The 25,433-nt window shown below is 38.6% G+C and overlaps 1 protein-coding gene across 1 annotated transcript; it reads left to right on the top strand.

Annotated features, from left to right (window-relative positions):
- Positions 1 to 4,429: 4,429 nt before the first annotated feature.
- On the top strand, positions 4,430 to 24,996 carry glipr2 (GLI pathogenesis-related 2). Its single transcript, XM_071515632.1, has 11 exons — positions 4,430 to 4,539; positions 5,113 to 5,139; positions 5,347 to 5,556; positions 6,675 to 6,752; positions 7,507 to 7,666; positions 20,165 to 20,226; positions 20,465 to 20,491; positions 20,697 to 20,906; positions 21,302 to 21,379; positions 22,789 to 22,938; positions 24,316 to 24,996. Exons 2-11 carry the CDS (start codon positions 5,133 to 5,135, stop codon positions 24,318 to 24,320), a joined length of 987 nt encoding a protein of 328 aa, XP_071371733.1. The 5' UTR covers positions 4,430 to 4,539; positions 5,113 to 5,132; the 3' UTR covers positions 24,321 to 24,996.
- Positions 24,997 to 25,433: the final 437 nt, after the last annotated feature.

Raw genomic sequence — 25,433 nt, 5'->3', positions numbered from 1 at the left:
TTCTTATTTGACGACGGTGGGTGGTCTGGCGGATGGATACGCTGTACTACTGTAACCAGACGGTCGCAGGTTTGATTCGATTTACGCAACAGTGTCTATTCTTTAAGATGGTAAATGTCAAGAAATCCCTTCCTCCATACATTTTGTGCAATATGGCAGCTGAAATGTATTTGTACACTGATAAAAAAGGAAGAAATCCTTTTAGCTTATGACATTAGCGCTAGCAACCATAGCACATTAGCATGAACAACCTGCATTAGCTACAGACCCCTTTTCCTTCTCTCATTTTCTTTTTAAGACTCCATATGGTCTTTCTTTCCTTCTCTTCTCTTTCTTGTCATACTGCACATATGTCATATATATGTTTTCATATTGTACGTATTTTTATTATTTTCATTTTTTCTTCACCTCAGTAAATTCTACTGCTACAACTGTTGCTATTTTACCCTTATAATGCTGTAATCCATTTTTTTTTTTTCATATTTTTCATTCATACATTTCTACATGACATGTTCTTATGTTGAAATTGTTTGGTTATGTATGTACATATGTACATGTCTATAACCCCATTTGTTTTATGTCATATTATATTATATTATTATCCTATGATACAGCAAAGAATTCATCCACTAAAAAAAAAGAAAAAAGAAATCACAATAGAAAATATGTCATAGATCATCATCAATGGGAACTTTTCTGGATGTTTATCTGTTGTTTAATTTCGTTTTTTCACTTTTGTCACTCTTGCACCTGATGTAAATAAATGTCACTCCTCTTTTTGCATCTTTTGGATTTACTCCTTTTTGTTTTATCGGTGTGCGAGTTCTTGTTGGTTTCTTACTGAAACATAGGATTCCTACATTTTATTAGGTTATAACAAGTTGTATGTTGTATATATGATTTCCTCTTGGCTTGGCACCAAGATTGGTAAAAATGTAGCCCATGGCATTTACACTACTCCTCCCCTATACCTTTATTATCTTCAGTTTGGTGATTAACCATCAATCAACACTTTTTAATCTGCCCACACGCACGCAAACATAAATACACACAGACACACAAACCACAAACACAAATAAAGACTAAAGAACTGAATGTGTGTGTGTGTGTGTGTGTGTGTGTGTGTGTGTGTGTGTGTGTGTGTGTGGGTGTGAGGAGTGACAGGTACAGTAGACAGGCATTATGTTGCTGTGAATTGACACCAATGTTGCACAATGTCACTGACACATTCGCAACCATTACCTTCCATACTTCAAGTGACAATTTAAATCTCCCTTAAGGCTTTTGACTGAGCTGAGAGCTGCGTTCAAGCTGTTTTTCCACAAAGCTTTTCATCATAAAAATGTGCTGATAATAACAGGCTCAGTCTTCTGCCACGAGATTGGAATTTGTCTCCAAAAGCACATGATACTTATGACATTTAGAGCAACCTCCCTGAAACAGGTCAAAACTGGTTTCTATGGGTCCACTTTATGCAAATTCACAAAGTCATGGATACCAAATGTCAGATCACTCATGTTATGTAACACAGCTTATCCAATGTTCTGCTAATACACTCACTGCTGTCTTTTATGATGGAGGATCGTGAGATGATGACAAATGTACACTGCCTGTCAAAAGTTTGGACCCACCTGATTGAACTGAACTGTTTTCCATTCTCTTAAAGCCATTTTGATCTAAAGGCTTATGCTTAAATGCTTGAAATGAGTTTCTTAGACAAATATAGTGAAGTTGATCGTATGAATTTCTTTCCAAAGCCTTTGCCTTGCCATCAAGGCAAAGGGCAGCTACGTTAAAGAATCTAAAATATAAGATAGTTTTGATTTGTTTAACAATTTTTTGGTCGCTGCATAATTCCATTTGTGTTATTTCATAGTTTTGATGTCTTTACTGTTATTCTAAAATGTGGAAAATAGTAAAAATGAAGAAAACTTTTGACAGGCAGTGTATTTCTGATACACAAAATGCCATGTGTTTAATCTTTGTGATAACCGCCTTTTTCTTGCAATCCAATGAATATTTGTTTTCTCTACAGGCTTCTTCCAGTAATGAATCTAGTAGTGTGTAGAGTGTCTACTGCTCGCCCAGCTTTGCTACACTGCAAAAAAATCATTTAGTCTATTATTGAGTCCTAAAATCCAAATTTTCTTTAAAGAAGTGAGAAAATCTGCCTCTGGGGTTTCATAATTTCACTTGTTTCCAATGCAGTTTCACTTGTTTCAGGAATTTTCTAGAAATGAGTGTCAGTGTAAGTCAGTCAGAAAAAGGCAGATCTCTGCACTTCTATCAAGAAAATGAAACTTGATTCTACAAAATTCTTGAAACAAGTTGGATTTGGATCAGAGACAAGTGACACTATCTTATCCCAGTGGCAGATTTATTCACTTATTTTAAGAAAATTTTGATTTTAGGACTCAATATTAGACTTGTTAAAATGGAGATTTTTTGCAGTGTTACATGAGAATTCACAGTGAAGAAGGACTTCGGCACACTGAGATCTACACTATTTACATTTATTAGGCCAAGCTGTTGGTTTACAAAACCTTCATCACAGCATACAGAGCATGTTTGCTCTTTTTCACAGTAATTCATCAAGTAAAATAGCCTGAAAATTAAAAAGAAAATTAATCACGTGGTGACAAAGCAAATGTGTGTGAGCTGAAAACAGTGACAGCCACTGTGCCACAGCGTTGGTTGTTTTGAATCCTCAGCACAGGAGTCAATAGCAAAGGTATGGAGCAAGCGAGCCACATTCTCGCTCTGATTAACGAGACATTTGCTGGATTTGTGGTAAACACAACCATGCATTAAGTCCTTGTAATGCCACATTTTATGGCTAGCTAATGAGTGCCCTTTGCTTTTGAAGTCTTCCGCTTCTCTGTGCTTAATTCAGGCCCGAGCTCGTTAAAACCACAAGTGGCTTCCGATGGTGTCGGATGGCAGGACAAAGAGTGTTTACCAGAACCAGAACCCGTTTTGCAGCGTCTCCATCTGCTCTCTTGTCTTTCCTCTTTTTCTGCAACTCTTTACTTGTCTAACTAATCCCTTGTATTCAAATACGTTGGGTTCTTGTTTTGCATATTAGATCAAGCGAGGTAAGCCATGTGGTTACCTTTATTTAACCAGAGAAGTCAGTTGAGAACCAATTCTCATTTACAATGACGACCTGGCCAAGAGGCAGAAACAGAAGGCAAGTCGGTGCAAGACATTAACACATAAGTACATAACAGCATGAGTCAAATTTAAGGCATCACAATACATACAGTATATACAACAACAAAAATCTATGTACTATGGACCAGAAGAAGCAAATTCAAAAGCAGGTGCAGTCATCAGAAACTATCGCTTGTAATGAGTTATTAAAGGAGGGTAAATCTGTAGAGTTTTAGCATCTTTTGCAACTCATTCCAGTCACTAGGAGCGGCCAACTGGAATGAGTGACGGCCAAAGGAGGTGCGGACTTTAGGAATGACCATAGTAATGAATTTGCCAGAACGTAAATTGCGGTTACTGATGGAGTAGTGAGCGGAGGTATGGGGGGGTTTTGCCAGTGCTAGTTTTATAAATGAACTGATACCAGTGGATTTGACGCCTGGTATGGAGTAGGGCTGAACAATTAATCAAAATTTTATCGAAATCGCAATATGGCCTACTGCAATTTTCAAATTGCAGGAGACGCAATATTTGTTAAAGGCGAAATGTGTCAAAATAGCATTTTAAATGAAATATTGTCATGCTGCAGAGATGTCCTGGCCTACACATCATATTCTACAGACTTAAGAAAACATCTTTGTTCTGATCTTTGTTACAGATCCCCGCAAAGATCACACCATAATCATTTTAATATGTTTTTCAATGAAAATGAGAATAATGATGTAAAAATGATCATTCCCTCTAATATCGCAAATCATATCGCAATTGCAATATCAGTCAAAATAATCGCAATTCGATATTTTTTCAAAATCGTTCAGCCCTAGTATGGAGTGATGGCCAGTTGACTAGAGAATACAGGTTACAGTGATGAGCCTATATTCTCTAGTCTCTATTCTCTAGAAAACAATGCCAAAAATGTAAAAAAACAAAAACGTTTGCGTGTACTGTAACTTGATCTGATCTGGTCTGATGCCAAAATCTATCTTACTGTATCTGGTTCAGGAGGACAATGTGAGGGGCAGAACGACCCCAAAAAAAAGACAAAAACTCATGGATCACTTTTCATCTGGATGTGGGATATTACATAAAGGTGAAGCCTACTAACCAACATTGTACACTGTGCCAGACTATTCTAATTAGGCGCACTGTACTGTAAGTAAACAATTTCTCAACATTTTTTGGCATGCAGAGGCACCGTGAGATAATTACAGGCTTACAGGCTGGGGCTGGGTGTCTGTCTGTCTCCTCCTACGTATTGAGATGAGGAGGGAGAGGTCCAGCTCAGTGTACTGTGTATAAATATTGGCCGGAGATGGCAGAGAGGCTTTAACTTTACCGGGACATACCTCCAACACCCTGGGACAACACGCTGAACCACTGAACCAGGTGAGTGCTGCAGATCACAGTAGCAGGAGGGTATATGTGCGTTTATTGCATGTAGATAAGGACTAGATTGTTGGAAGTGACTCATTTCTCACCATTTTTTTTTTTTTGATGATTTGTGAATTGGTCTTGTAATCATTTTTAGAGTGGTTGTTTTTATGTGTTTTTTGTCTATGTAGCCAAACCGCATTCTTTTTTTTTTTTTTTATATAATTTATTTTTTATTTCAAGTTGCAGACAATACAACAGGTTGCAGAATACATTTTGACTGTTTAACCCAACTATCCCTACCCCCCCCCCCCCACCCCTCTCTCCACCCCCCTCCCCTCCACCAACCAACAGGATAATAATAACACCCACACAGACATAGCATCCTTATTTTAGCCAGAAAAGATCTTTTAAGTTAGATTATCAAATTTGTCCGCATTAAAATTGTGTCTGGTCGTGCATCATTGACTCTCCAGTTAAGAAATGTCCAAAAAAGCTCCGAAGCTAGCGAGTAGTTGAAATATCATGAGGAGGTTTCCAACGCTGGACTGCAATCTTCTTCTAACTGCATTCTTTTTTTCATTTCAGCCCACAGAACAGCAGACACAATGGCAGGTTAGTGTGTCATTTGGCTCATGCCAGTGTAAATACATTCTTTTGCACATACTTGCCATAACCTGAAAGACAACTTCATCGTTTGCCGTTGGACAGGTTGTGGCAAGAAAGGACAAGAAACAATATGAATTTTACCGTCCCGTTTTAAGTACCATCTGATGATTCACACTCACCCCGTTGTCTTTTTTTTTTAAATTTGGTCTCCAGGTGCAAGCTTTCAGCAGGAGTTCCTCGAGACCCACAATGCCTACAGGAAGCAGCACAGCGCCCCTCCGATGAGCCTCAACAGCGACCTGTCCGCCACGGCCCAGAAATGGGCCGATCACCTGCTGTCAATCAATTCCATGGCGCACAGCGAGACCAAGGACGGAGAGAACATCTACTTTGCGTCGAGCTCCGCACCCATGACGCTGACAGGTGCATTAGACACCCCCGCTTTTATCAGCCCTTCAATTAGTATTCTTAGTTCATCATTGATTGGTTTGATTGACGATGTTTGTTCATTGTCTGCATGCGTCTACCCTCATTTACCTCATGCTCAGTTCAAAGGAGATTGATGTTTTAGTTCTACAAGCGTTTCTTGGATGCAGAGCTGATCTGAAGGCGGAAATAATCTCTTTGGTTGAGTTAAACTTCAGTGGGCGGAGCCAAAGAACCGCAGTTGTTCTGGCTAAGTAACGTTAGACTGAAGCCCAGTGAAAAAAGGAAGAGGTAGGAGAGGAGGAAGCTAATATTGTGAAGTCTAGTGCTCTGAAAAATGCTTGAAAAATGCTTGTTCAAACTAGCCATACTAGCCTAGAGCTGTCTAGGTAACCAGCTATCCTTCCAAGATCATGAATGCCATGGTCATGAATGAATAGATAGATAGATAGATAGATAGATAGATAGATAGATAGATAGATAGATAGAGTACTTTATTTATCCCCAGAGGGAAATTACAGTGTTGCAGCAGCAATTCACATAAATGACGAAAGACACACACAATGAGGTAGGTAAAAAGTCACGGAATTATAAAATATATACTATATATAAAAACTACACTACAACTACTATATACTACACAACTACTATATTACACTACACTACAACTACTATACTAGATAAAAAATAAATAGAATAAAAAGTAGAATTTTAACTGTAATGCAAGATATATATTTAATATGTGCAAAAAAGTGCATTGTGCATTGCCACTCAGAGGAGTCTCCTCTCCCAGCACAGAGGGGAGTCATTGTAGATGGCTAAATGAATGGAATGAATGAAATTAAGTATGAATGAATGAATTAATTAATTAATTAATTAATGAAAAAAAGTCATTGTCATTTATATTTTTATTTATATTTCGACCAGAGTAACTTGCGCTCTGAAAAACGGTGGTTCTTTGGCTCCGCCCATTGAAGTTTAACTCAACCAATGAGATTATTTCTTCCTCCAGAGAAATGTTTGCAGAACTGAAAGTCTGATCTGCAAATTCTAATGTTCAAGCAAGTTCATAGTGTGCTATTATGCATGTTTTCTCTTGCATCTGTATGTTATAGGGAAGGAGGCTGTAGAGAACTGGTACAGTGAGATCAAGGACTACAGCTGGAGCAGCCCTGGATTTGGCCAGAAAACTGGTAGGCTAATCCAACAACTCACTTAACTGACTTAACTCAAGCCATAATGATTTCAGATATTTGAGGAAAAGCATACATTAATGTAGTAATTTGTCCATCATGTAACCTTTGCTGGGTTACATCAACAGATGACATAGCTTACTTTTTTTTTTTTTCATATTTTGGAACCAGATATGGCATGGTACTTTTCAAATCAAAATTTCATAAGATTTAATTACTAGATGATATTTAATAACACTTGTAACATTAATATAGGTGTTACACTGTTAATCTCCTCTAGAAACGACTTTGTAATAAATATTCAGAAAGTAGAGCAAGGACAAACATTACAATATTTAAAATGAGTTCTAAAGAAGTGCATGAGTGACTTAACTGACAGTGATTTTATGGAGAAACAAACTGAGGTATTTCACAGTAAATGTTTAGTAGGCTATATATGGAATAAATGACTATCTATCGTGATTATCTTATGATCATTAAAAGAAACTGATAAGCGCATTGTCTAATTTTTGGCAAATGAGAAGGTTGCAATTGACAGTCAGACAGCTGGAGAATCCATCTTATTTGTGTAAGCTAACAGTACAATATATAATGATGGTATTTGATAAAACAATTTGTGTTAAAATAAGCATTAAAATATATCTTGATGACAGTGCATCAGACACAAGGCTGTGGGTGTGTGTGTGTGAGAGAGAGACAGTCACAGTTACTTACCATAAAGAGATGCGTGTGTGTTCTGTGTTGCTTCCTCCAGGTCATTTCACCCAGGTGGTGTGGAAGGACAGCACCGAGGTGGGCGTGGGCCTGGCGACCGACGGCCAGAGAGTGTTTGTGGTCGGCCAGTACCGGCCCGCTGGCAACATGAACATGCCGGACTACTTTGAGAAAAACGTCCTCCCTAAAGGTAACTCACTGCCTCAATTTTATATACATATACAGTATATATTTCTCTGGCTGAGCAACATATTGAATACATGCATGGCAACTTTGCATGTCAGATAATGGCGATGACGCGGCAAAAAGGCCACGCCCACAAAGTGCAGTACTGCAAGTGCAAAACTATTCAATATGAGCAAAACAATAAATCGACATTTTCTGCGGTTGCTTTGTTTTAATAATTTATGTGAAGTGTATATGTTGTAAATAATTTGTCGTTACCTTTTCATGGGTGTCAAACAACAGCAATATCATTAAAATGATTTTTTTTCTTTAAGTGTCAAAATGCTAGCATGACTAGCTAGTCGCAAAATGCTAGCGGCATTAGCAGTTAGCTAGTCGCAAAATGCTAGCAGCATTAGCAGTTAGCATTTTGCGACTTCCAAATGATTCAGTTATAATGAGCATGCAGTTGTTTGACGGACGTGAAAAGGTTAAGGGCAAGTAAGGACACCATGTACATTTCACATAAATTACTAGAACACAGAAAAGGCAACAGAGTGAATAGGGTTTCGCACTTGTACCGCACCTTGTAGGCGTGGCCCACTTGAAACGTCACGCCATTCTTATCTATAACGTTAACTGCTTGAATTTTGACGACTTCATTCCCCAGAAATCCTTTAAGACTAAGCGGCATGTCAACAGTTTTTCTGCCAGCGTACCAGCAGCATGCTCCTCTATCCAGCTAGCATTTACAGCCAGATAAATATGCCTCACCAGCGTTTATTGTATCACTTATTGTCATCACTTTTCCAGTGTAAAGGCTGTGCATTTTACAGCTGGCAGAGAGATGGGTGGAGCAGGCATCAAGCCCAGTGGAGGGAGTGGAAAGAGCCGAGAGAGAACCTGTACATTGTTCTAGATGACCTGGACAGTCCCTACAGTTGTAGACCTCAACACGGTCTACTGCCAATCACCCCTACTGTGTAAATACAAGGAAAATACATTTTATACATCAATGTGTCAAGGATGCTCATTGGTTACAAATGTGCTCTTGATTTCTTGAATATTTAATCATCCTTATATCATCTTAGACTAGTGTGAACAGGCCGTTGAAATCAGATATAATGTTGAATATGAAATGTTCACATTTAAATTATTAGGCCACCTAGCCATCACTCAGAGCTACACTCGAAAATATCAATATGCAATATACAATAAATGAGATGAATATGAAATATGAAATATGAAATGACAATAAAGAATATATAGGCCTACATTATACAGGATGTGCAAAAAATATGCTAATTTACATGAATGATGATTAATTTAACTTCAGGTAATGGTTTTTTTTTTGTTTGTTTTTTTCTAAAATGGTTATAGCATTTTGGTGATTTTAGACTCTTCACATACTTGTGCAACATCTCTTTCATTCTAAGATTATCTGGTAATAAACAGTAGAGCTGAATTTTATAGACATTTATTCGCATCATTTAATCAGTCAAAGCAATTGAAAAGCAAAGCAACACAGGAAATACACATGAAGGAAACCTACAATAACTGCAGACAGCAGGTCACAGATCAGTAATAGTGTTGTTAATGTCTGTGAATCTCCAGACTGAGCTAATGTTGTCTGTCCATCGACATGAAGTGTTTTATCACTCATGTACTACATGCAGCCAAAGCAGCCATATGAAAGTGGTTCCAAATATAGCCAGCAGGTGGCAGTATAAGACAACAGAATGGTGTACTGTACAGGGAGGTACATTACACACCCACAAATAATAAAGCATCTGGTTTGCTATTGTTGTCTGTGGTCAAACTTCAGTTCTTGGGAAACCTCTATATGACAAAAATGATATAAAATAAATCAAATTTTTAAAGGACAGTGGTTAATTCATGTCTTTAATTGATACTGAATGATGGATTAACAGGTAATTATCTTTTCTTCTAAAAGATTAATTGATTGCAGGTTAATTTGGTGCAGAATATGGAGTGGCAAAGAATTTCATAGTCATTACATAGCATCATTTAAGTATTCAAAACACTGGAAAACAATGTAACAACACACACAGGAAACTAGCAATACATAGAAAAATTTAATGTGTCATAACTATAGTAGGATATATATATTGTAAGCACTGTAGTGATATTTCTCTGCATCCTTTCATCACTTGGACCGTTGTTGCCAAATCCCAACCCTGCATTTTTTGAATAAGATTTAATATGTGGAGACATTTCATAGAATGACATTACAACTCAGATTCAGAATCACTGAAATCTGGCTTGTTAACATTGGTACAGAATCATAACAACAGAGCTTGACAGTACATACTGACACATAAGGTACAGGGACAACAGACAGTATACTATCTATGAACAAAACAATAAATCTACAGACAGTAGACTATCTCTATAGTCTAGGTGTGTTGGGGCAGCATGGCATACACTATGGCTGCAGCTACAGAGGGAAGTATTAGCAATTATGCAAAGCTCCAGTGAGCCATGAGGAAGTTACACAGATAAGAATGAATAGATTCTGTTTCACTTATGTCATCTACCCAGGTAGAAGCAGCATGGAAAGTCACAGGTTTGATCCCCAGCAACAGCCATGTGTCCTGTAACAGTGTCCTGGCATTATAACCAGTCATGTCATAGTAAATACAAGGAGGGTAAACTACTGTATGACCGCCAGTCAGTGATCATCATAAGGCAAACAACCACCAATAGCAACAAAAAAAAATCAGTTATAGTTTCAAAAAAGCATTCCTAGATCCTATTCTCATACAACTTACATCAATTTGATCATTATGAGGTATACCATCAATTTATGATTTGTGTCTTTAGGTGTGACTATAAGGCTACCTGCTCACTAATTGCAAGTCACTGTGGATTAGAGCAGTGGTTCTCAACGTGGGGTCCGGGGACCACCAGGGGTCCTTGAGGGGCTTCCAGGGGGTCCCCAGTAAATTAATGAATTTTAATTTTACCATTATTTAATTTACAAGAAGTTAACACAATTGGAGAATGTAGAGGAATGGCTATTTTGAACATAGTTTCACTGTTATCTCTCTACCTACAATATATAGTCATATATAGTCATGGAATTCTGGACAAAATCATATCTGACATTAAAAATATTCTCAGATTTGGGTTAAAGAGACAAAATCTCATCAAATGGGGGTCTGTGGCTCTAATGTGGACTAAATTAGGGTCCTTGAATCACTGGATTAGAGCATCAGCTAAATGCTAAATTTGTATATGTAAATGGAACAGTATCTAGAGTTGATGGACTAGACCATTTGCATTTTTTTTCTGGGCCTTATTACAGTAACCAGATCATGTTTGGCTGATACAGAGTGCCCCCTAGTGGCTGTGAGGTGTCAGGGACATATGTTTCATAATGCATTCTAGCACACAGTGTCCATTTTTCCAACAGGCTCAGGGTGCATTCCATTTGGTAACGATTTCTCCTCGTCTCCTCGCCTCGCGTCTCTTCCTCGACTCCTCGGTCAAAGGTCACGGAGGAAACGAGGAGATGATGCAAGGAGGCGAGTGAACCTGGCTTGTCAATTGGAACGTCCTCACTCCGCCATATTGAACTAACGTTTCTGTTTCTGTTTTTATTCAGTTTTTTTGTTATTCTGTTTGCTGTATGCTACATTTTAATTTTGTGAAGCACTTTGTTGCACTGATGAGAAAGGTGCTATACAACTTTATCCTTTATGCGACTTGGATTAGACAACGATCATGTGGGCTGTTTGACACTCACTGGCAATGAACCAAAGTGCTTTCTTTTTATTCCTAAATAAATAAATAAATTCCCAAATAACCATAGATCTAGCTGTAAGAGCAAAATGTGCTATTTAAAACAATGAACAATTTATTAACAATTTATTCTCCCGAAGAGAAATTCCATGGCAACACACAAACACAATATACAAGCATGATGAATACTGAATGAGAGACACATCAAACAAACGCAGCAAACCAACTGGTGATCCAGAGAAGACACAGAAGTGATTCCAGAAAAAGACAAACATACCGGCCTTTATGATGAAAATAGGCCTATGTGCTGTCATGGCAACGGTCATTACGCACCGTGACCAAGGTTATGAATATGGTGAGAATGGAAACATGGTAGGCTACGCCTAAAAGGCAAAGTAATTTGCATTTTATTAATTTTTTTATATTAAAAAAATAAAATAAAATTGTCTCTAATATAGCCTAGTTGAAAATCGGTCCATCTGCTGCTCAGCCCGTGCGTCCTCGGTCTCTTCCCGGAGAAACCCCAGCAGCTCCCTCTCCTCTACACCTCTTGGCTGCCGGGGGAACCGAGGAAGCCGCGGAGGTCACACATGGGAGCGGGCAGCAGCATCCGATGGCCCCGGTTGCTCATCAGGGGGACTGGGATCGGGGCTGGATGGGGAGCGCACAGCGGCTGACTCCGGCTGCTGGTCCTCCACACATGAGTCTGTTAAAGCGGGAGGGAGCGCCGACGGCCTCCCGCCGGTAGTCTCATGCATGAGGGAGAACCGGGGCCAGCTGCAGCCGTTTGCTCCCCATCCTCAGTCCCAGTGCCCGGTGCTGCTGACTTGAGGTCCTATTAGAAAGAGACGCGCAAGAGTCGCATGTGTGCATTTATAGGCTATTTCTATGTCCTAATGAACAGATTTCATTCAGGCTTATTAGATCATGGAGTGATTCATTCATATTAATGATGAATCCTATAAAATAACTCCATATAAAATTCACGTTACTTGCCCCCCGCTCACCCTCTCTATGCGCTGGAGGATCAGCTGGCGCGACTCCTCTGTCCCTATAATCACATTCAAGCCTTAAGATCATTTACTGATGCCTATTTGGGAAAAGTTTGACATCCTACAACTACAACAGATCTGTCAGTATATGAATTTTTAACGTAACTCTTCATTAACAAATGTTCGGCTAACATTTAAAACCTCTGCTATTTCTGTTTGAAGAATATATAACAAGTTGGGGCTACTTACACCTGTGGATTTTTTTTCTGCCAATGTCCACACGTTTTCTGATGGTATGGAGGCGGGCTTATATCCGCACGTGCCAATGGTTAATTGACTTCACTCATTATTTCCGCATCGAGGATACACCTGAGTATCCTCCGACCACGCCTTATTGGAGGACGGAGGCGAGGAGACTTGAAGGATCCTTCATGCGTTTTTTGACCAATTGGAACGTCCTTCATGATGGCGGCTCATTTTTGGATGCCGAGTCAGCGAGGAGACGAGGCCGCGAGGACGGAGGAGAGGACGCATTTTGGCCAAATGGAATGCACCCACAAATCTCCACACGTTAGTTTCAGGATTGGTTATAAAGTCTGATATCGCTTATTGCGGGTTTAAGATGGTAAATGTGAAGAAATTCCTTCCTCCATACACTTTGTGCAATATGGCAGCTGAAATGTATTCACACACTGATAAAAAAAAAAAAGGAAGAAATCCTTTTAGCTTATGACATTAGCACTAGCAACCATAGCACATTAGCATGAACAACTTGCATTGGCTTTAGCAAGAAAGTAATAGCCCCCTTTTCCTTCTCTCATTTTCTTTTAAAGACTACATATGGTCTTTCTTTCTTTCTTTCTTCATAACTTTTTACTTTTTTACTCTATGGTGGAGTCACAATTTGTATGTATTTGTTCTTATTTGACGACGGTGGGTGGTCTGGCGGATGGAGACGCTGCACTACTGTAACCAGACGGTCGCAGGTTTGATTCGATTTACGCAACAGTGTCTATTCTTTAAGATGGTAAATGTCAAGAAATTCCTTCCTCCATACATTTTGTGCAATATGGCAGCTGAAATGTATTTGTACACTGATAAAAAAGGAAGAAATCCTTTTAGCTTATGACATTAGCGCTAGCAACCATAGCACATTAGCATGAACAACCTGCATTAGCTTTAGCAAGAAACTAACAGACCCCTTTTCCTTCTCTCATTTTCTTTTTAAGACTCCATATGGTCTTTCTTTCCTTCTCTTCTCTTTTTTGTCATACTGCACATATGTCATATATATTTTCATATTGTACGTATTTTGATTATTTTCATTTTTTCTTCGCCTCATTAAATTCTACTGCTACAACTGCTGCTATTTTACCCTTATAATGCTGTAATCCATTTTTTTCATATTTTTCATTCATACATTTCTACATAACATGTTCTAATTTTGAAATTGTTTGGTTATGTATGTACATATATACATGTCTATAACCCCATTTGTTATATTATATTCTGTTATTATCCTATGATACAGCAAAGAATTCATCCACTAAAAAAAAGGAAAAGAGAAATCACAATAGAAAATATGTCATAGATCATCATCAATGGGAACTTTTCTGGATGTTTATCTGTTGTTTAATTTTGTTTTTTCACTTTTGTCACTCTTGCACCTGATGTAAATAAATGTCACTCCTCTTTTTGCATCTTTTGGATTTACTCCTTTTTGTTTTATCGGTGTGCGAGTTCTTGTTGGTTTCTTACTGAAACATAGGATTCACATTTCTACATTTTATTAGGTTATAACAAGTTGTATGTTGTATATATGATTTCCTCTTGGCTTGGCACCAAGATTGGTAAAAATGTAGCCCATGGCATTTACACTACTCCTCCCCTATACCTTTATTATCTTCAGTTTGGTGATTAACCATCAATCAACACTTTTTAATCTGCCCACAGGCACGCGAACATAAATACACACAGACACACAAACCACAAACACAAATACAGACTAAAGAACTGAATGTGAGTGTGAGGAGTGACAGGTATACAGTAGACAGGCATTATGTTGTTGTGAATTGACACCAATGTTGCGCAATGTCACTGACACAACCATCGCCTTCCATACTTAAAGTGACAATTTAAATCTCCCTTAAGGCTTTTGACTGAGCTGAGAGCTGCGTTCAAGCTGTTTTTCCACAAAGCTTTTCATCATAAAAATGTGCTGATAATAACAGGCTCAGTCTTCTGCCACGAGATTGGAATTTGTTTCCAAAGCACATACTTATGACATTTAGAGCAATTTCCATGAAACAGGTCAAAACTGGTTTCTATCTATCTTTATGCAAATTCACTAAGTCATGGATACCAAATGTCAGATCGCTCTTGTTATGTAACACAGCTTATCCAATGTTCTGCTAATACACTCACTGCTGTCTTTTATGATGGAGGATCGTGAGATGATGACAAATGTACACTGCCTGTCAAAAGTTTGGACCCACCTGATTGAACTGAACTATGTTTTTCATTCTCTTACAGCCATTTTGATCTAAATGGCTTATGCTTAAATGCTTGACATTAGTTTCTTAGACAAATATAAATAGTGAAGTTGATCCAATGTATGAATTTCTTTCCAAAGCCTTTGCCTTTCCATCAAGGCAGAGAGGCTACTTTAAAGAATCTAAAATAAGATAGTTTTGATTTCTTTAACACTTTTTTGGTCGCTGCATAATTCCATTTGTGTTATTTGTTATTCTAAAATGTGGAAAATACTAAAAATAAAGAAAAATGTGGTGTCCCCAAACTTTTGACGGGCAGTGTATTTCTGATACACAAATTGCTATGTATTTAATTTTTGTGATAACCGCCTTTTTCTTGCAAACCAATGAATATTTGTTTTATCTACAGGCTTCTTCCAGTCAGAGGTGGAAAGAGTACTGACAAATCCTACTCAAGTACAAGTAGCCTATTGTTACTTCAGTGAAAATTAACTCAAGTACAAGTAAAATTACTAGTCCAGGAAATTACTCAAGAGTAAAAAAGTAGCCTATTTAAAAGTACTCAAGTAAAAGTACATTTGCGTTACTTAAAAAATGTTTTATATTTTAATTATCCCGAAAACAAACGCCCATTGCTCCGAAAATACACACTCTCCCTGCAGTTAGAAAGATTCATGGCCTGCAATCAGTCGGCCCTGCCTCCTAATGTTTCATACCTTGTTCACACTGAATCTTCCATCGTTTCTCAAACAAACAGAAGCACATGGCTAATTATTATGCAGAATGACGTCATCGGACCTTCCCGGGTGCAACGGAGGAAGCTGGCTATCGGACCTCCCGGTCGGATATTTACTCTAACAATCCTATTTCCCTGGTTGGAATTCTGCAGCGTTCCATGCAGCAGTGATATTACGATGGTAGTGAGGCTTAATTCCCTAAGAAGAACAATCTACTCACGTTTTCTTCATGGACGCACATGGTCTGATGTTTGGAGCAGCCAAGTGATGTAGTTGGTAAGTTATCGGACGTCAGTTCCGACAGCCATATAAACATCGAACAAAAAGTTCGGAAATTTGTGTTTGGTAGATTATTTCTCTGTTGTAACAATGCTTCTTGGCAATACATTTTATACCGTTGGAAAGCCTGTTTATTTTCCTTTTAAATGGTGCCTCATTTGTAAGGAACATGCATTTGTGGGATGAGCAGCACAGCTGAGTATGTGGGTTGCGCTCATGTAAAATTTGCCAAATCTTCTCTGCCAATGCCAAACAGCTTATTCTGCTGTTGCTATTGACTCTTGTTTGGTGGTGTTTGGTGGATTGGATGATTGAAGTCTATCAGTAACAAGGAAGAAACAAGACATATTGGCAATTTTACAATTTATTCATTTAACAAACAGTCAGGAGCCTGGGTAGCGTGTGGAAGAACCATACACAGCCACAACAGCCTGGCACCTCCTCCTCATGCTGGTCACCAGCCTGGTCACACACTGCTGTGGGATGGCATTCCACTCCTCAACCAGGATTTGTCGCAAGTCAGCCGACGTGGTTGTGTCGGTCACTCTAGCACGAACAGCACGCCCAAGCTGATCCCATAAGTGTTCAATTGGGTTGAGGTCAGGACTGTTGGCAGGCCATTCCATTCTCTCTACTCCCAAATTCTGGAGGTAGTCTCTGATAAACCCCGCTCTGTGGGGGCGAGCGTTGTCATCTTGGAGGATGGAGTTCGGTCCCAGACTGTGGAGATATGGGATTGCCACCGGTTGCGGAATCTCATCTCGATATCTCTCTGCATTGAGATCGCCTCCAATGATGACAAGCCTTGTTTTTCCAGTGATGGAGATGCCGCCCCACACCATCACACCGCCTCCACCAAAAGGTGTTACTCTATCGGTGCAGCAATCAGCATAGCGTTCTCCCCGTCTTCTCCGCACTTTGACCCTACGATCCAACTTCCGTAGGCAGAATCTGGACTCATCGCTGAACATAACGTTCCTCCACATGTTCAGGTTCCAGTGCAGGTGCCAATAGGGTATCTGATTGTCAGCACCTGGGGGTACCGGAAGCTCAAAACAAGAGTCAATAGCAACAGCAGAATAAGCTGTTTGGCATTGGCAGAGAAGATTTGGCAAATTTTTCATGAGCGCAACCCACATACTCAGCTGTGCTGCTCATCCCACAAATGCATGTTCCTTACAAATGGGGCACCATTTAAAAGGGAAATAAACAGGCTTTCCAACGGTATAAAATGTATTGCCAAGAAGCATTGTTACAACAGAGAAATAATCTACCAAACACAAATTTCCGAACTTTTTGTTCGATGTTTATATACACAGATGCTCCCAATCAACCGGGGGAAAGAGGGTGTGAAACATTAGGAGGCAGGGCCTCCAATGGGACATTTTTCGGACTATTGGGGTTTCGGAATAATGGGCCGTCGGAACAATGGGCAGTCCCCAACACACACCTTGCTAATTATCTAGCCTAGCTAGCTAGCTGGATGGGTGTAGCCTGAGCTGCTAGCAGCAGCAATATCAGAATCAGATCCATCCATTTTGCTATGGCTATCAGCCGTGTCAAATGAAACAGATTTCTGACCTAATGTGACGATGGGGATCATTACAATTTTGTGGATCGTCTACGCCACTGCACTAACGAGCCGCCAGTTGCGCCCTAAATGCGGAAGTGATTCTGGACCTGTTAGCGAGCAGTCCCGATGCTACCGTGCTGTTTTCATAGTGCGGTGTGCAAAACAAAAATCTGAATTTACTCAGTAACGGAATGTACATTTAAAAGTAGCGAAGTAGAATATCTATTATTTAAATTACTCGAGTAAGAGTAAAAGTATAACATTATAAAAATACTTTAAAAAGTACAAATCCTCAAAAAAACTACTGAAGTACAGTAACGAGAGTACTTATACTTTGTTACTTTACACTTCTGCTTCCAGTAATGAATCTAGTAGTGTATAGAGTGTCTACTGCTCGCCCAGCTTTGCTAGACTGCAAAACATCTCCATCTTAACAAGTAATTTAGTCTATTATTAAGTCCTAAAATCCAAATTTTCTTATAAGAACTGAGAAAATCTGCCTCTGGAGTTTGATAAAATGCAGTTTCAAGTTGGATTTGGATCAGAAACAAGTGACACTATTTCATCCCAGTGGCAGATTTATTCACTTATTTTAAGAAAATTTGGATTTTAGGACTCAATATTAGACTTGTTAAGGAGATTTTTTGCAGTTACATGAGAATTCACAGTGAAGAAGGACTTCGGCACACTTAGATCTACACTATTTACATGTATTAGGCCAAGCTGTTGGTTTACAAAACCTTCATCAGAGCATACAGAGCATGTGTGCTCTTTTTCACAGTAATTCATCAAGTAAAATAGCCTGAAAATTGAAAAGAAAATTCATCACGTGGTGACAAAGCAAATGTGTGTGAGCTGAAAAAAGTGAGATTGTTTTGAATCCTCAGCACAGGAGTCAATAGCAAAGGTATGGGGCAAGCAAGCCACATTCTCGCTCTGATTAACAAGACATTTGCTGGATTTGTGGTAAACACAACCATGCATCAAGTCCCTGTAATGCCACATTTTATGGCTAGCTAATGTGCGCTTCTCTGTGCTTAATTCAGGCCCGGGCTCGTTAAAACCACCAGTGGCTTCAGATGGTTGCGTCGGATGGCAGGTGAGGCGAAGAGTGTTTACCAGAACCAGAACCTGTTTTGCAGCGTCCCCATCTGCACTCTTTGTTTTCCTCTTTTTCTGCAATTCTTAACTTGTCTAATGAATATGAAAATACATCAAATGGGTTCTTGTTTTGCATATTAGATCCAGCGAGGTAAATCCAGTTTACCCACTGGAGAAAACAATGCCATAAATCCTTGTGAGAAAAAAACTAAAATGTTTTGTTGTAACTTGATCTGATCTGGTCTGATGCCAAAATCTATCTTACTGTATCTGGTTCAGGAGGACAACGTGAGGGGCAGAACAACCAAAAAAAGAAGACAAAAACTCACTTTCCCCAACAAGTATCACTCACTTTTCATCTGGATGTGGGATATTATACTGAACAAAAATTGAAACGCACCACTTTTGTTTTTGCTCCCATTTTTCATGAGTTGAAATAAAATCTATGCACACAAAAGGCTTATTTCTCTCAAATTTTGGTCACAAATTTGTTTAAATCCGTGTTAGTGAGCACTTCTCCTTTGCCAAGATAATCCATCCACCTGACAGGTGTGGCATATCAAGGTGCTGATTAAACAGCATGATTATTGCACAGGTGTGCCTTGGGCTGCTCACAATAAAAGGCCACTCTAAAATGTGCAGTTTTATCACACAACACAATGCCACAGATGTCGCAAGTTTTGACTGCAGGGATGTCCACCAGAGCTCATGTTGCAGCATGATAATGCACGGCCCCATGTTGCAAGGATCTGTACACGGTTCCTGGAAGCTGAAAACATCCCAGTTCTTGCATGGCCTGCATACTCACCAGACATGTCACCCATTGAGCATGTTTGGGATGCTCTGGATCGGCGTGTACGACAGCGTGTTCCAATTCCTGCCAATATCCAGCAACTTGGCACAGCCATTGAAGAGGAGTGGACACAATCAACAACCTGATCAACTCTATGTGAAGGAGATGTGTCGCACTGCATGAGGCAAATGGTGGTCACACCAGATACTGACTGGTTTTCAAAAAATGCATATCTGTAGCCCTAGTCATGTGAGATCCATAGTTCAGTGCCTAATACATGTCTTTTTTCAAGATAAAACTGCATATTTTAGAGTGGCCTTTTATTGTGACCAGCCCAAGGCACACCTGTGCAATAATCACACTGTTAATCAGCATCCTAATATTTCACACCTGTCAGGTGGATGGATTATCTTGGCAAAGGAGAAGTGCTCACTAACATGGATTTAAACAAATTTGTGACCAAAATTTGAGAGAAATAAGCCTTTTGTGTGCATAGAAAAAGTCTTAGATCTTTTATTTCAACTCATGAAAAATGGGAGCAAAAACAAAAGTGTTGCGTTTCAATTTTTGTTCAGTAATAGATAAAGGTGAAGCCTACTAACCAACATTGTACACTGTGCCAGACTATTCTAATTAAGCGCACTGTACTCAACATTTCTCAACATTATTTGGCATGCAAAGGCACCGTGAGATAATTACAGGCTTACACGCTGCGGCTGGGTGTCTGTCTGTCTCCTCCTACATATTGAGATGAGGAGGGAGAGGTCCAGCTCATCTACTGTATATAAATATTGGCCGGAGATGGCAAAGCTTTAACTTTACCGAGACATACCTCCAGACCCTGGGACAACACGGTGAACCAGGTGAGTGCTACAGATCACTGTTGTTACAGGAGGGTATATGTGCATTTATTATTATTTATTATTACATTGCATAATGTAGAAAAGCACTAGATTGTTGGAAGTGACTAATTTCTCACCATTTTTTTTTGTACAACTGAAGATTTGTGAATTGGTTTTGTAATCATTCATTTGCAGAGTGGTTGTTTTTATGTGATGTTGTGTTTTCTATGTAGCCTAACCGCATGCTTTTTCATTTCAGCCCATAAAACAGCAGACACAATGGCAGGTTAGTGCCTCATTTGATTCATGCCAGTGTAAATACATTCTTTTCCACATACTTGCCATAACCTGAAAGACAACTTCATCAAGGAGCTCTTCCTTGCCACAAGGCAGGAATTCCAGTGCCGATTCAACCTGTCGAATATGAATTTTACCGTCCCGTTTTAAGTACCAAAAACTCATCTCCGTGTCTTTTTTTATTTGGTCTCCAGATGCAAGCTTTAAGAAGGAGTTCCTTGCAACCCACAATGCCTACAGGAAGCAGCACAGCGCGCCTCCGATGTGCCTCAACAGCGACCTGTCCGCCACGGCCCAGGAATGGGCCGATCACCTGCTGTCAATCAATTCCATGGAGCACAGCGAGACCAAGGACGGAGAGAACCTCTACTTTGCGTCGAGCTCCGAACCCATGAAACTGACAGGTGCATTAGACACCCCCGCTTTTATCAGCCCTTCGATTAGTGTGAAGTCTAGTGCTGTGAAAAATGCTTGACCTTCCAAGTCCAAACCAGCCATACTAGTCTATAGCTGTCTAGGTAACCGGCTATCCTTCCAAGATCATGAATGCCATGGTCATGAATGAATGAAAAAAGTCCTTGCCATTTATATTTTTATTTATGTTTTGACCAGAGTAACTTGCGCTCTGAAAAACGGTGGTTCTTTGGCTCCGCCCATTGAAGTTTAACTCAACCAATGAGATTATTTCTTCCTCTGAGAAATGTTTGCAGAACTAAAAGTCCGATCTGCAAATTCAAATGTTCAAGCAAATTCATAGTGTGCTATTATGCATGTTTTCTCTTGCATCTGTATGTTATAGGGAAGGAGGCTGTAGAGAGCTGGTACAGTGAGATCAAGGACTACAGCTGGAGCAGCCCTGGATTTGGCCAGAAAACTGGTAGGCTAATCCAACAACTCACTTAACTGACTTAACTCAAGCCATAATGATTTTAGATATTTGAGGAAAAGCATACATTAATGTATTAATTTAATTTAATTTGTTCATTTTGCTGGGTTACATCAACAGATAACATAGCTTATATTTTTTTCATATTTTGGAACCAGATATGGCATGGTACTTTTCAAATCAAAATTTCATAAGCTTTATATATAATTACTAGATGACGTTAAATAACATTTGTAACATTAATATAGGTGCAGTGGTGGAATGTAACTAAGTGCATTTACTCAAGTACTATACTTAAGTACAATGTAGAGGTACTTATACTTTACTTGAGTATTACCATTTCATGCTACTTTATACTTCTACTCCACTACATTTCAGAGGGAAATATTGTACTTTCTACTCCACTACATTTATTTGACAGCTTTAGTTACTAGTTACTTTGCAGATTTAGATTATTAATACAAATTATAAATCAACTAATAAATTATGATATATTTTTATAGATTAAGATACCCAGCAGTATATAAAGTAATTAAAATTAGCTCCAACTTTACCAGCTGCAACATTAAAGTGATGAACACATTAATGCATCAATAATTATAGTCCAATAACATGATATATATAATTCTGAAATGGGCCATTCTGCATAATGACTACTTTTACTTTTGCTACTTTAAGTATATTTTGATGCTAATACTTTTGTACTTTGACTTAAGTAAGATTTTGAATGCAGGACTTTTACTTGTAACAAAGTATTTTTACACTGTGGTATTGCTACTTTTACTTAAATCAAAGATCTGAATACTTCTTCCACCACTGTATAGGTGTTACACTGTTAATTTCCTCTAGAAACTACTTTGTAAAAAATTACAATATTTAAAATGTGTTATAAAAAGTGCATCTTGTGGTGCAGGATAGATAATTTTGGGACAAACTATTTCTTGTTGAGAGGGTTTTTGTCAATGAGTAACATTGACAGTGATTTTATGGAGAAACAAACTGAGCTATTTCACAGAAATGTTTAGTATATATGGAATAAATTACTATTGTGATTATCTCATGATCATTAAAATAAACTGATGAAAGTAGCTTATTATATAAGCTCATTGTCTCATTTTTGGCAAATGAGAAGGTTGCAATTGACAGACAGCTGAAAAACAAGGTTTTAGATGGTATCCAGTTGATTTTTGTAATAGTTCCTACAATATAATGGTATTTGATAAAACAAGATGTGTTAAAATAAACATTCAAATATATCTTGATGACAGTGCATCAGACACAAGGCTTACGCTAGGCAGCACTGTATTTCCCCAAGGTGTGTGTGTGCGTGTGTGAGAGAGAGAGAGAGACAGTTACTAACCATAAAGAGATGCGTGTGTGTTCTGTGTTGCTTCCTCCAGGCCATTTCACCCAGGTGGTGTGGAAGGAAAGCACCCAGGTGGGCGTGGGCCTGGCGACCGACGGCCAAACCGTGTTTGTGGTCGGCCAGTACCGGCCCGCTGGCAACATGAACATGCCGGGCTACTTTGAGAAAAACGTCCTCCGTAAAGGTAACTCACTGCCTCAATTTTATATACATATACACAGTGGTGGAATGTAACTAAGTGCATTTACTCAAGTACTGTACTTAAGTACAATTTAGAGGTACTTGTACTTTACTTATTTCAATTTCATGCTACTTTATACTTCCACTCCACTACATTTCAGAGGGAAATATTGTACTTTTTACTCCACTACATTTATTTGACAGCTTTAGTTACTAGTTACTTTGCAGATTTAGATTATTAATACAAATTATAAATCAACTAATAAATTATGATATATTTTTATAGGTTAAGCTACCCAGCAGTATATAAAGTAATTAAAATTAGCTCCAACTTTACCAGCTGCAACATTAAAGTGATGAACACATTAATGCATCAATAATTATAGTCCAATAACATGATATATATGATTCTGAAATGGGCCATTCTGCATAATGACTACTTTTACTTTTGCTACTTTAAGTACATTTTGATGCTAATACTTTTGTACTTTGACTTAAGTGAGATTTTGAATGCAGGACTTTTACTTGTAACAAAGTATTTTTACACTGTGGTATTGCTACTTTTACTTAAGTCAAAGATCTGAATACTTCTTCCACCACTGGATATACAGTATATATATATATATATATATATATTTCTCTGGCTGAGCAACATATTGAATACATGCATGGCAACTTTGCATGTTAGATAATGGCGATGACGCGGCAAAAAGGCCACGCCCACAAAGTGTAGTACTACAAGTGCAAAACCCTATTCAATACGAACAAACAATAAATCCACATTTTCTGTGGTTGCTTTGTTTTAATAATTTATGTGAAGTGTATATGGCATAAACAATTTGTCGTTACCTTTTCATGGGTGTCAAACAACAGCAATATCATTAAAATGTTTTTTTCTTGAAGTGTCAAAATGCTAGCATGACTCTAGCTAGTCGCAAAATGCTAGCGGCATTAGCAGTTAGCATTTTGCAACTTCCAAATGATTAAATTATAATGAGCATGCAGTTGTTTGACAGATGTGAAACGGTTAAGGGCAATTAACAACACCATGTAACATGTCACATAAATTACTATAACACAGAAAAGGCAACAGAAAATGTCGATAGGCTATCTTTGTTTTGCCTATAGAAAGTGAATAGGGTTTCGCGCTTGTACCGCACCTTGTAGGCGTGGCCCACTTGAAACGTCACACCATTCGTTTCTATAGCTGCTTGAATTTTGACGACTGCATTCCCCAGAAATCCGTTAAGAATAAGCGGCATGTCAACAGTTTTTCTACCAGCGTACCAGTAGCATGCTCCTCTATCCAGCTAGCATTTGCAGCCAAATTGATATGCCTCTCCAGTGTTTCTTGTATCACTTATTGTCATCACTTTTCCAGTGTAAAGGCTGTGCATTTTACAGCTGGCAGAGAGATGGGAGGAGCAAGCATCAAGCCCAGTGGAGGGAGTGGAAAGAGCCGAGAGAGAACCTGTATGTTGCTCTAGATGACCTCTACTGTGTTAATACCTTGTCTTACTGTTGTTTCTTCATGCAGCATGGCTTTTGTATCAAAGTGGTGTGTCAATGTGTCAGGGATGCTCATTGGTTACAAAGGTGCTCTTGATTTCTTGAATGTTTTAATCATCCTTTTATCATCTTAGACTAGTGTGAACAGGCCATTGAAATGAGATATAACGTTGAATATTAAATGTTCACATTTAAATTATTAGGCCACCTAGCCATCACTCAGAGCTACACGCGAAAATATCAGTATGCAATATACAATAAATGAGATGAATATGAGTATTATTATGAGAATATGAAATATTAAATGACATTAAAGAATATATACATTATACAGGATGTGCAAAAAAATATGCTCATTCATATGAATGATGATTAATTCATGATGAACTTCAGGTAATGGGTTTTTTTGTTTTGTTTTTCTAAAATGGTTATGGCATTTTGGTGATTTTAGACTCTTCCCATACTTATGCAACATCTGTATCATTCTACACTGAACAAAAATGTAAACGCAACACTTTTGTTTTTGCTCCCTTCCATGAGTTGAAATAAAAGATCTAAGACTTTTTCTGTGCACACAAAAGGCTTATTTCTTTCACATTTTGGTCACAAATTTGTTTAAATCCGTGTTAGTGAGCACTTCTCCTTTGCCAAGATAATCCATCCACCTGACAGGTGTGGCATATCAAGATGCTGATTAAACAGCATGATTATTGCACAGGTGTGCCTTGGGCTGGTCACAATAAAAGGCCACTCTAAAATGTTTTATCTTGAAAAAAGACATTTATTAGGCACTGAACTATGGATCTCACATGACTAGGGCTACAGATATGCATTTTTGTATATAAATTGTATATACATTTTTGTTCAGTATACGATTATCTGGTGATAAGCAGTAGAGCTAAATTTTATAGACATTTAATAGCATCATTTCATCAGTCAAAGCAATTGAAAAGCAAAATAACACAGGAAATACACATGAAGGAAACCTAC

Source organism: Centroberyx affinis, unplaced genomic scaffold (assembly GCF_046629955.1).
Source record: "Centroberyx affinis isolate AG114_WGS23_722 - 3 ecotype Tasmania unplaced genomic scaffold, CSIRO-AGI_Caff_v1 ptg000362l_1, whole genome shotgun sequence".
Classification (NCBI taxonomy): Eukaryota; Metazoa; Chordata; class Actinopteri; order Beryciformes; family Berycidae; genus Centroberyx; species Centroberyx affinis.
This window is presented reverse-complemented; position numbering and strand designations above follow the sequence as displayed.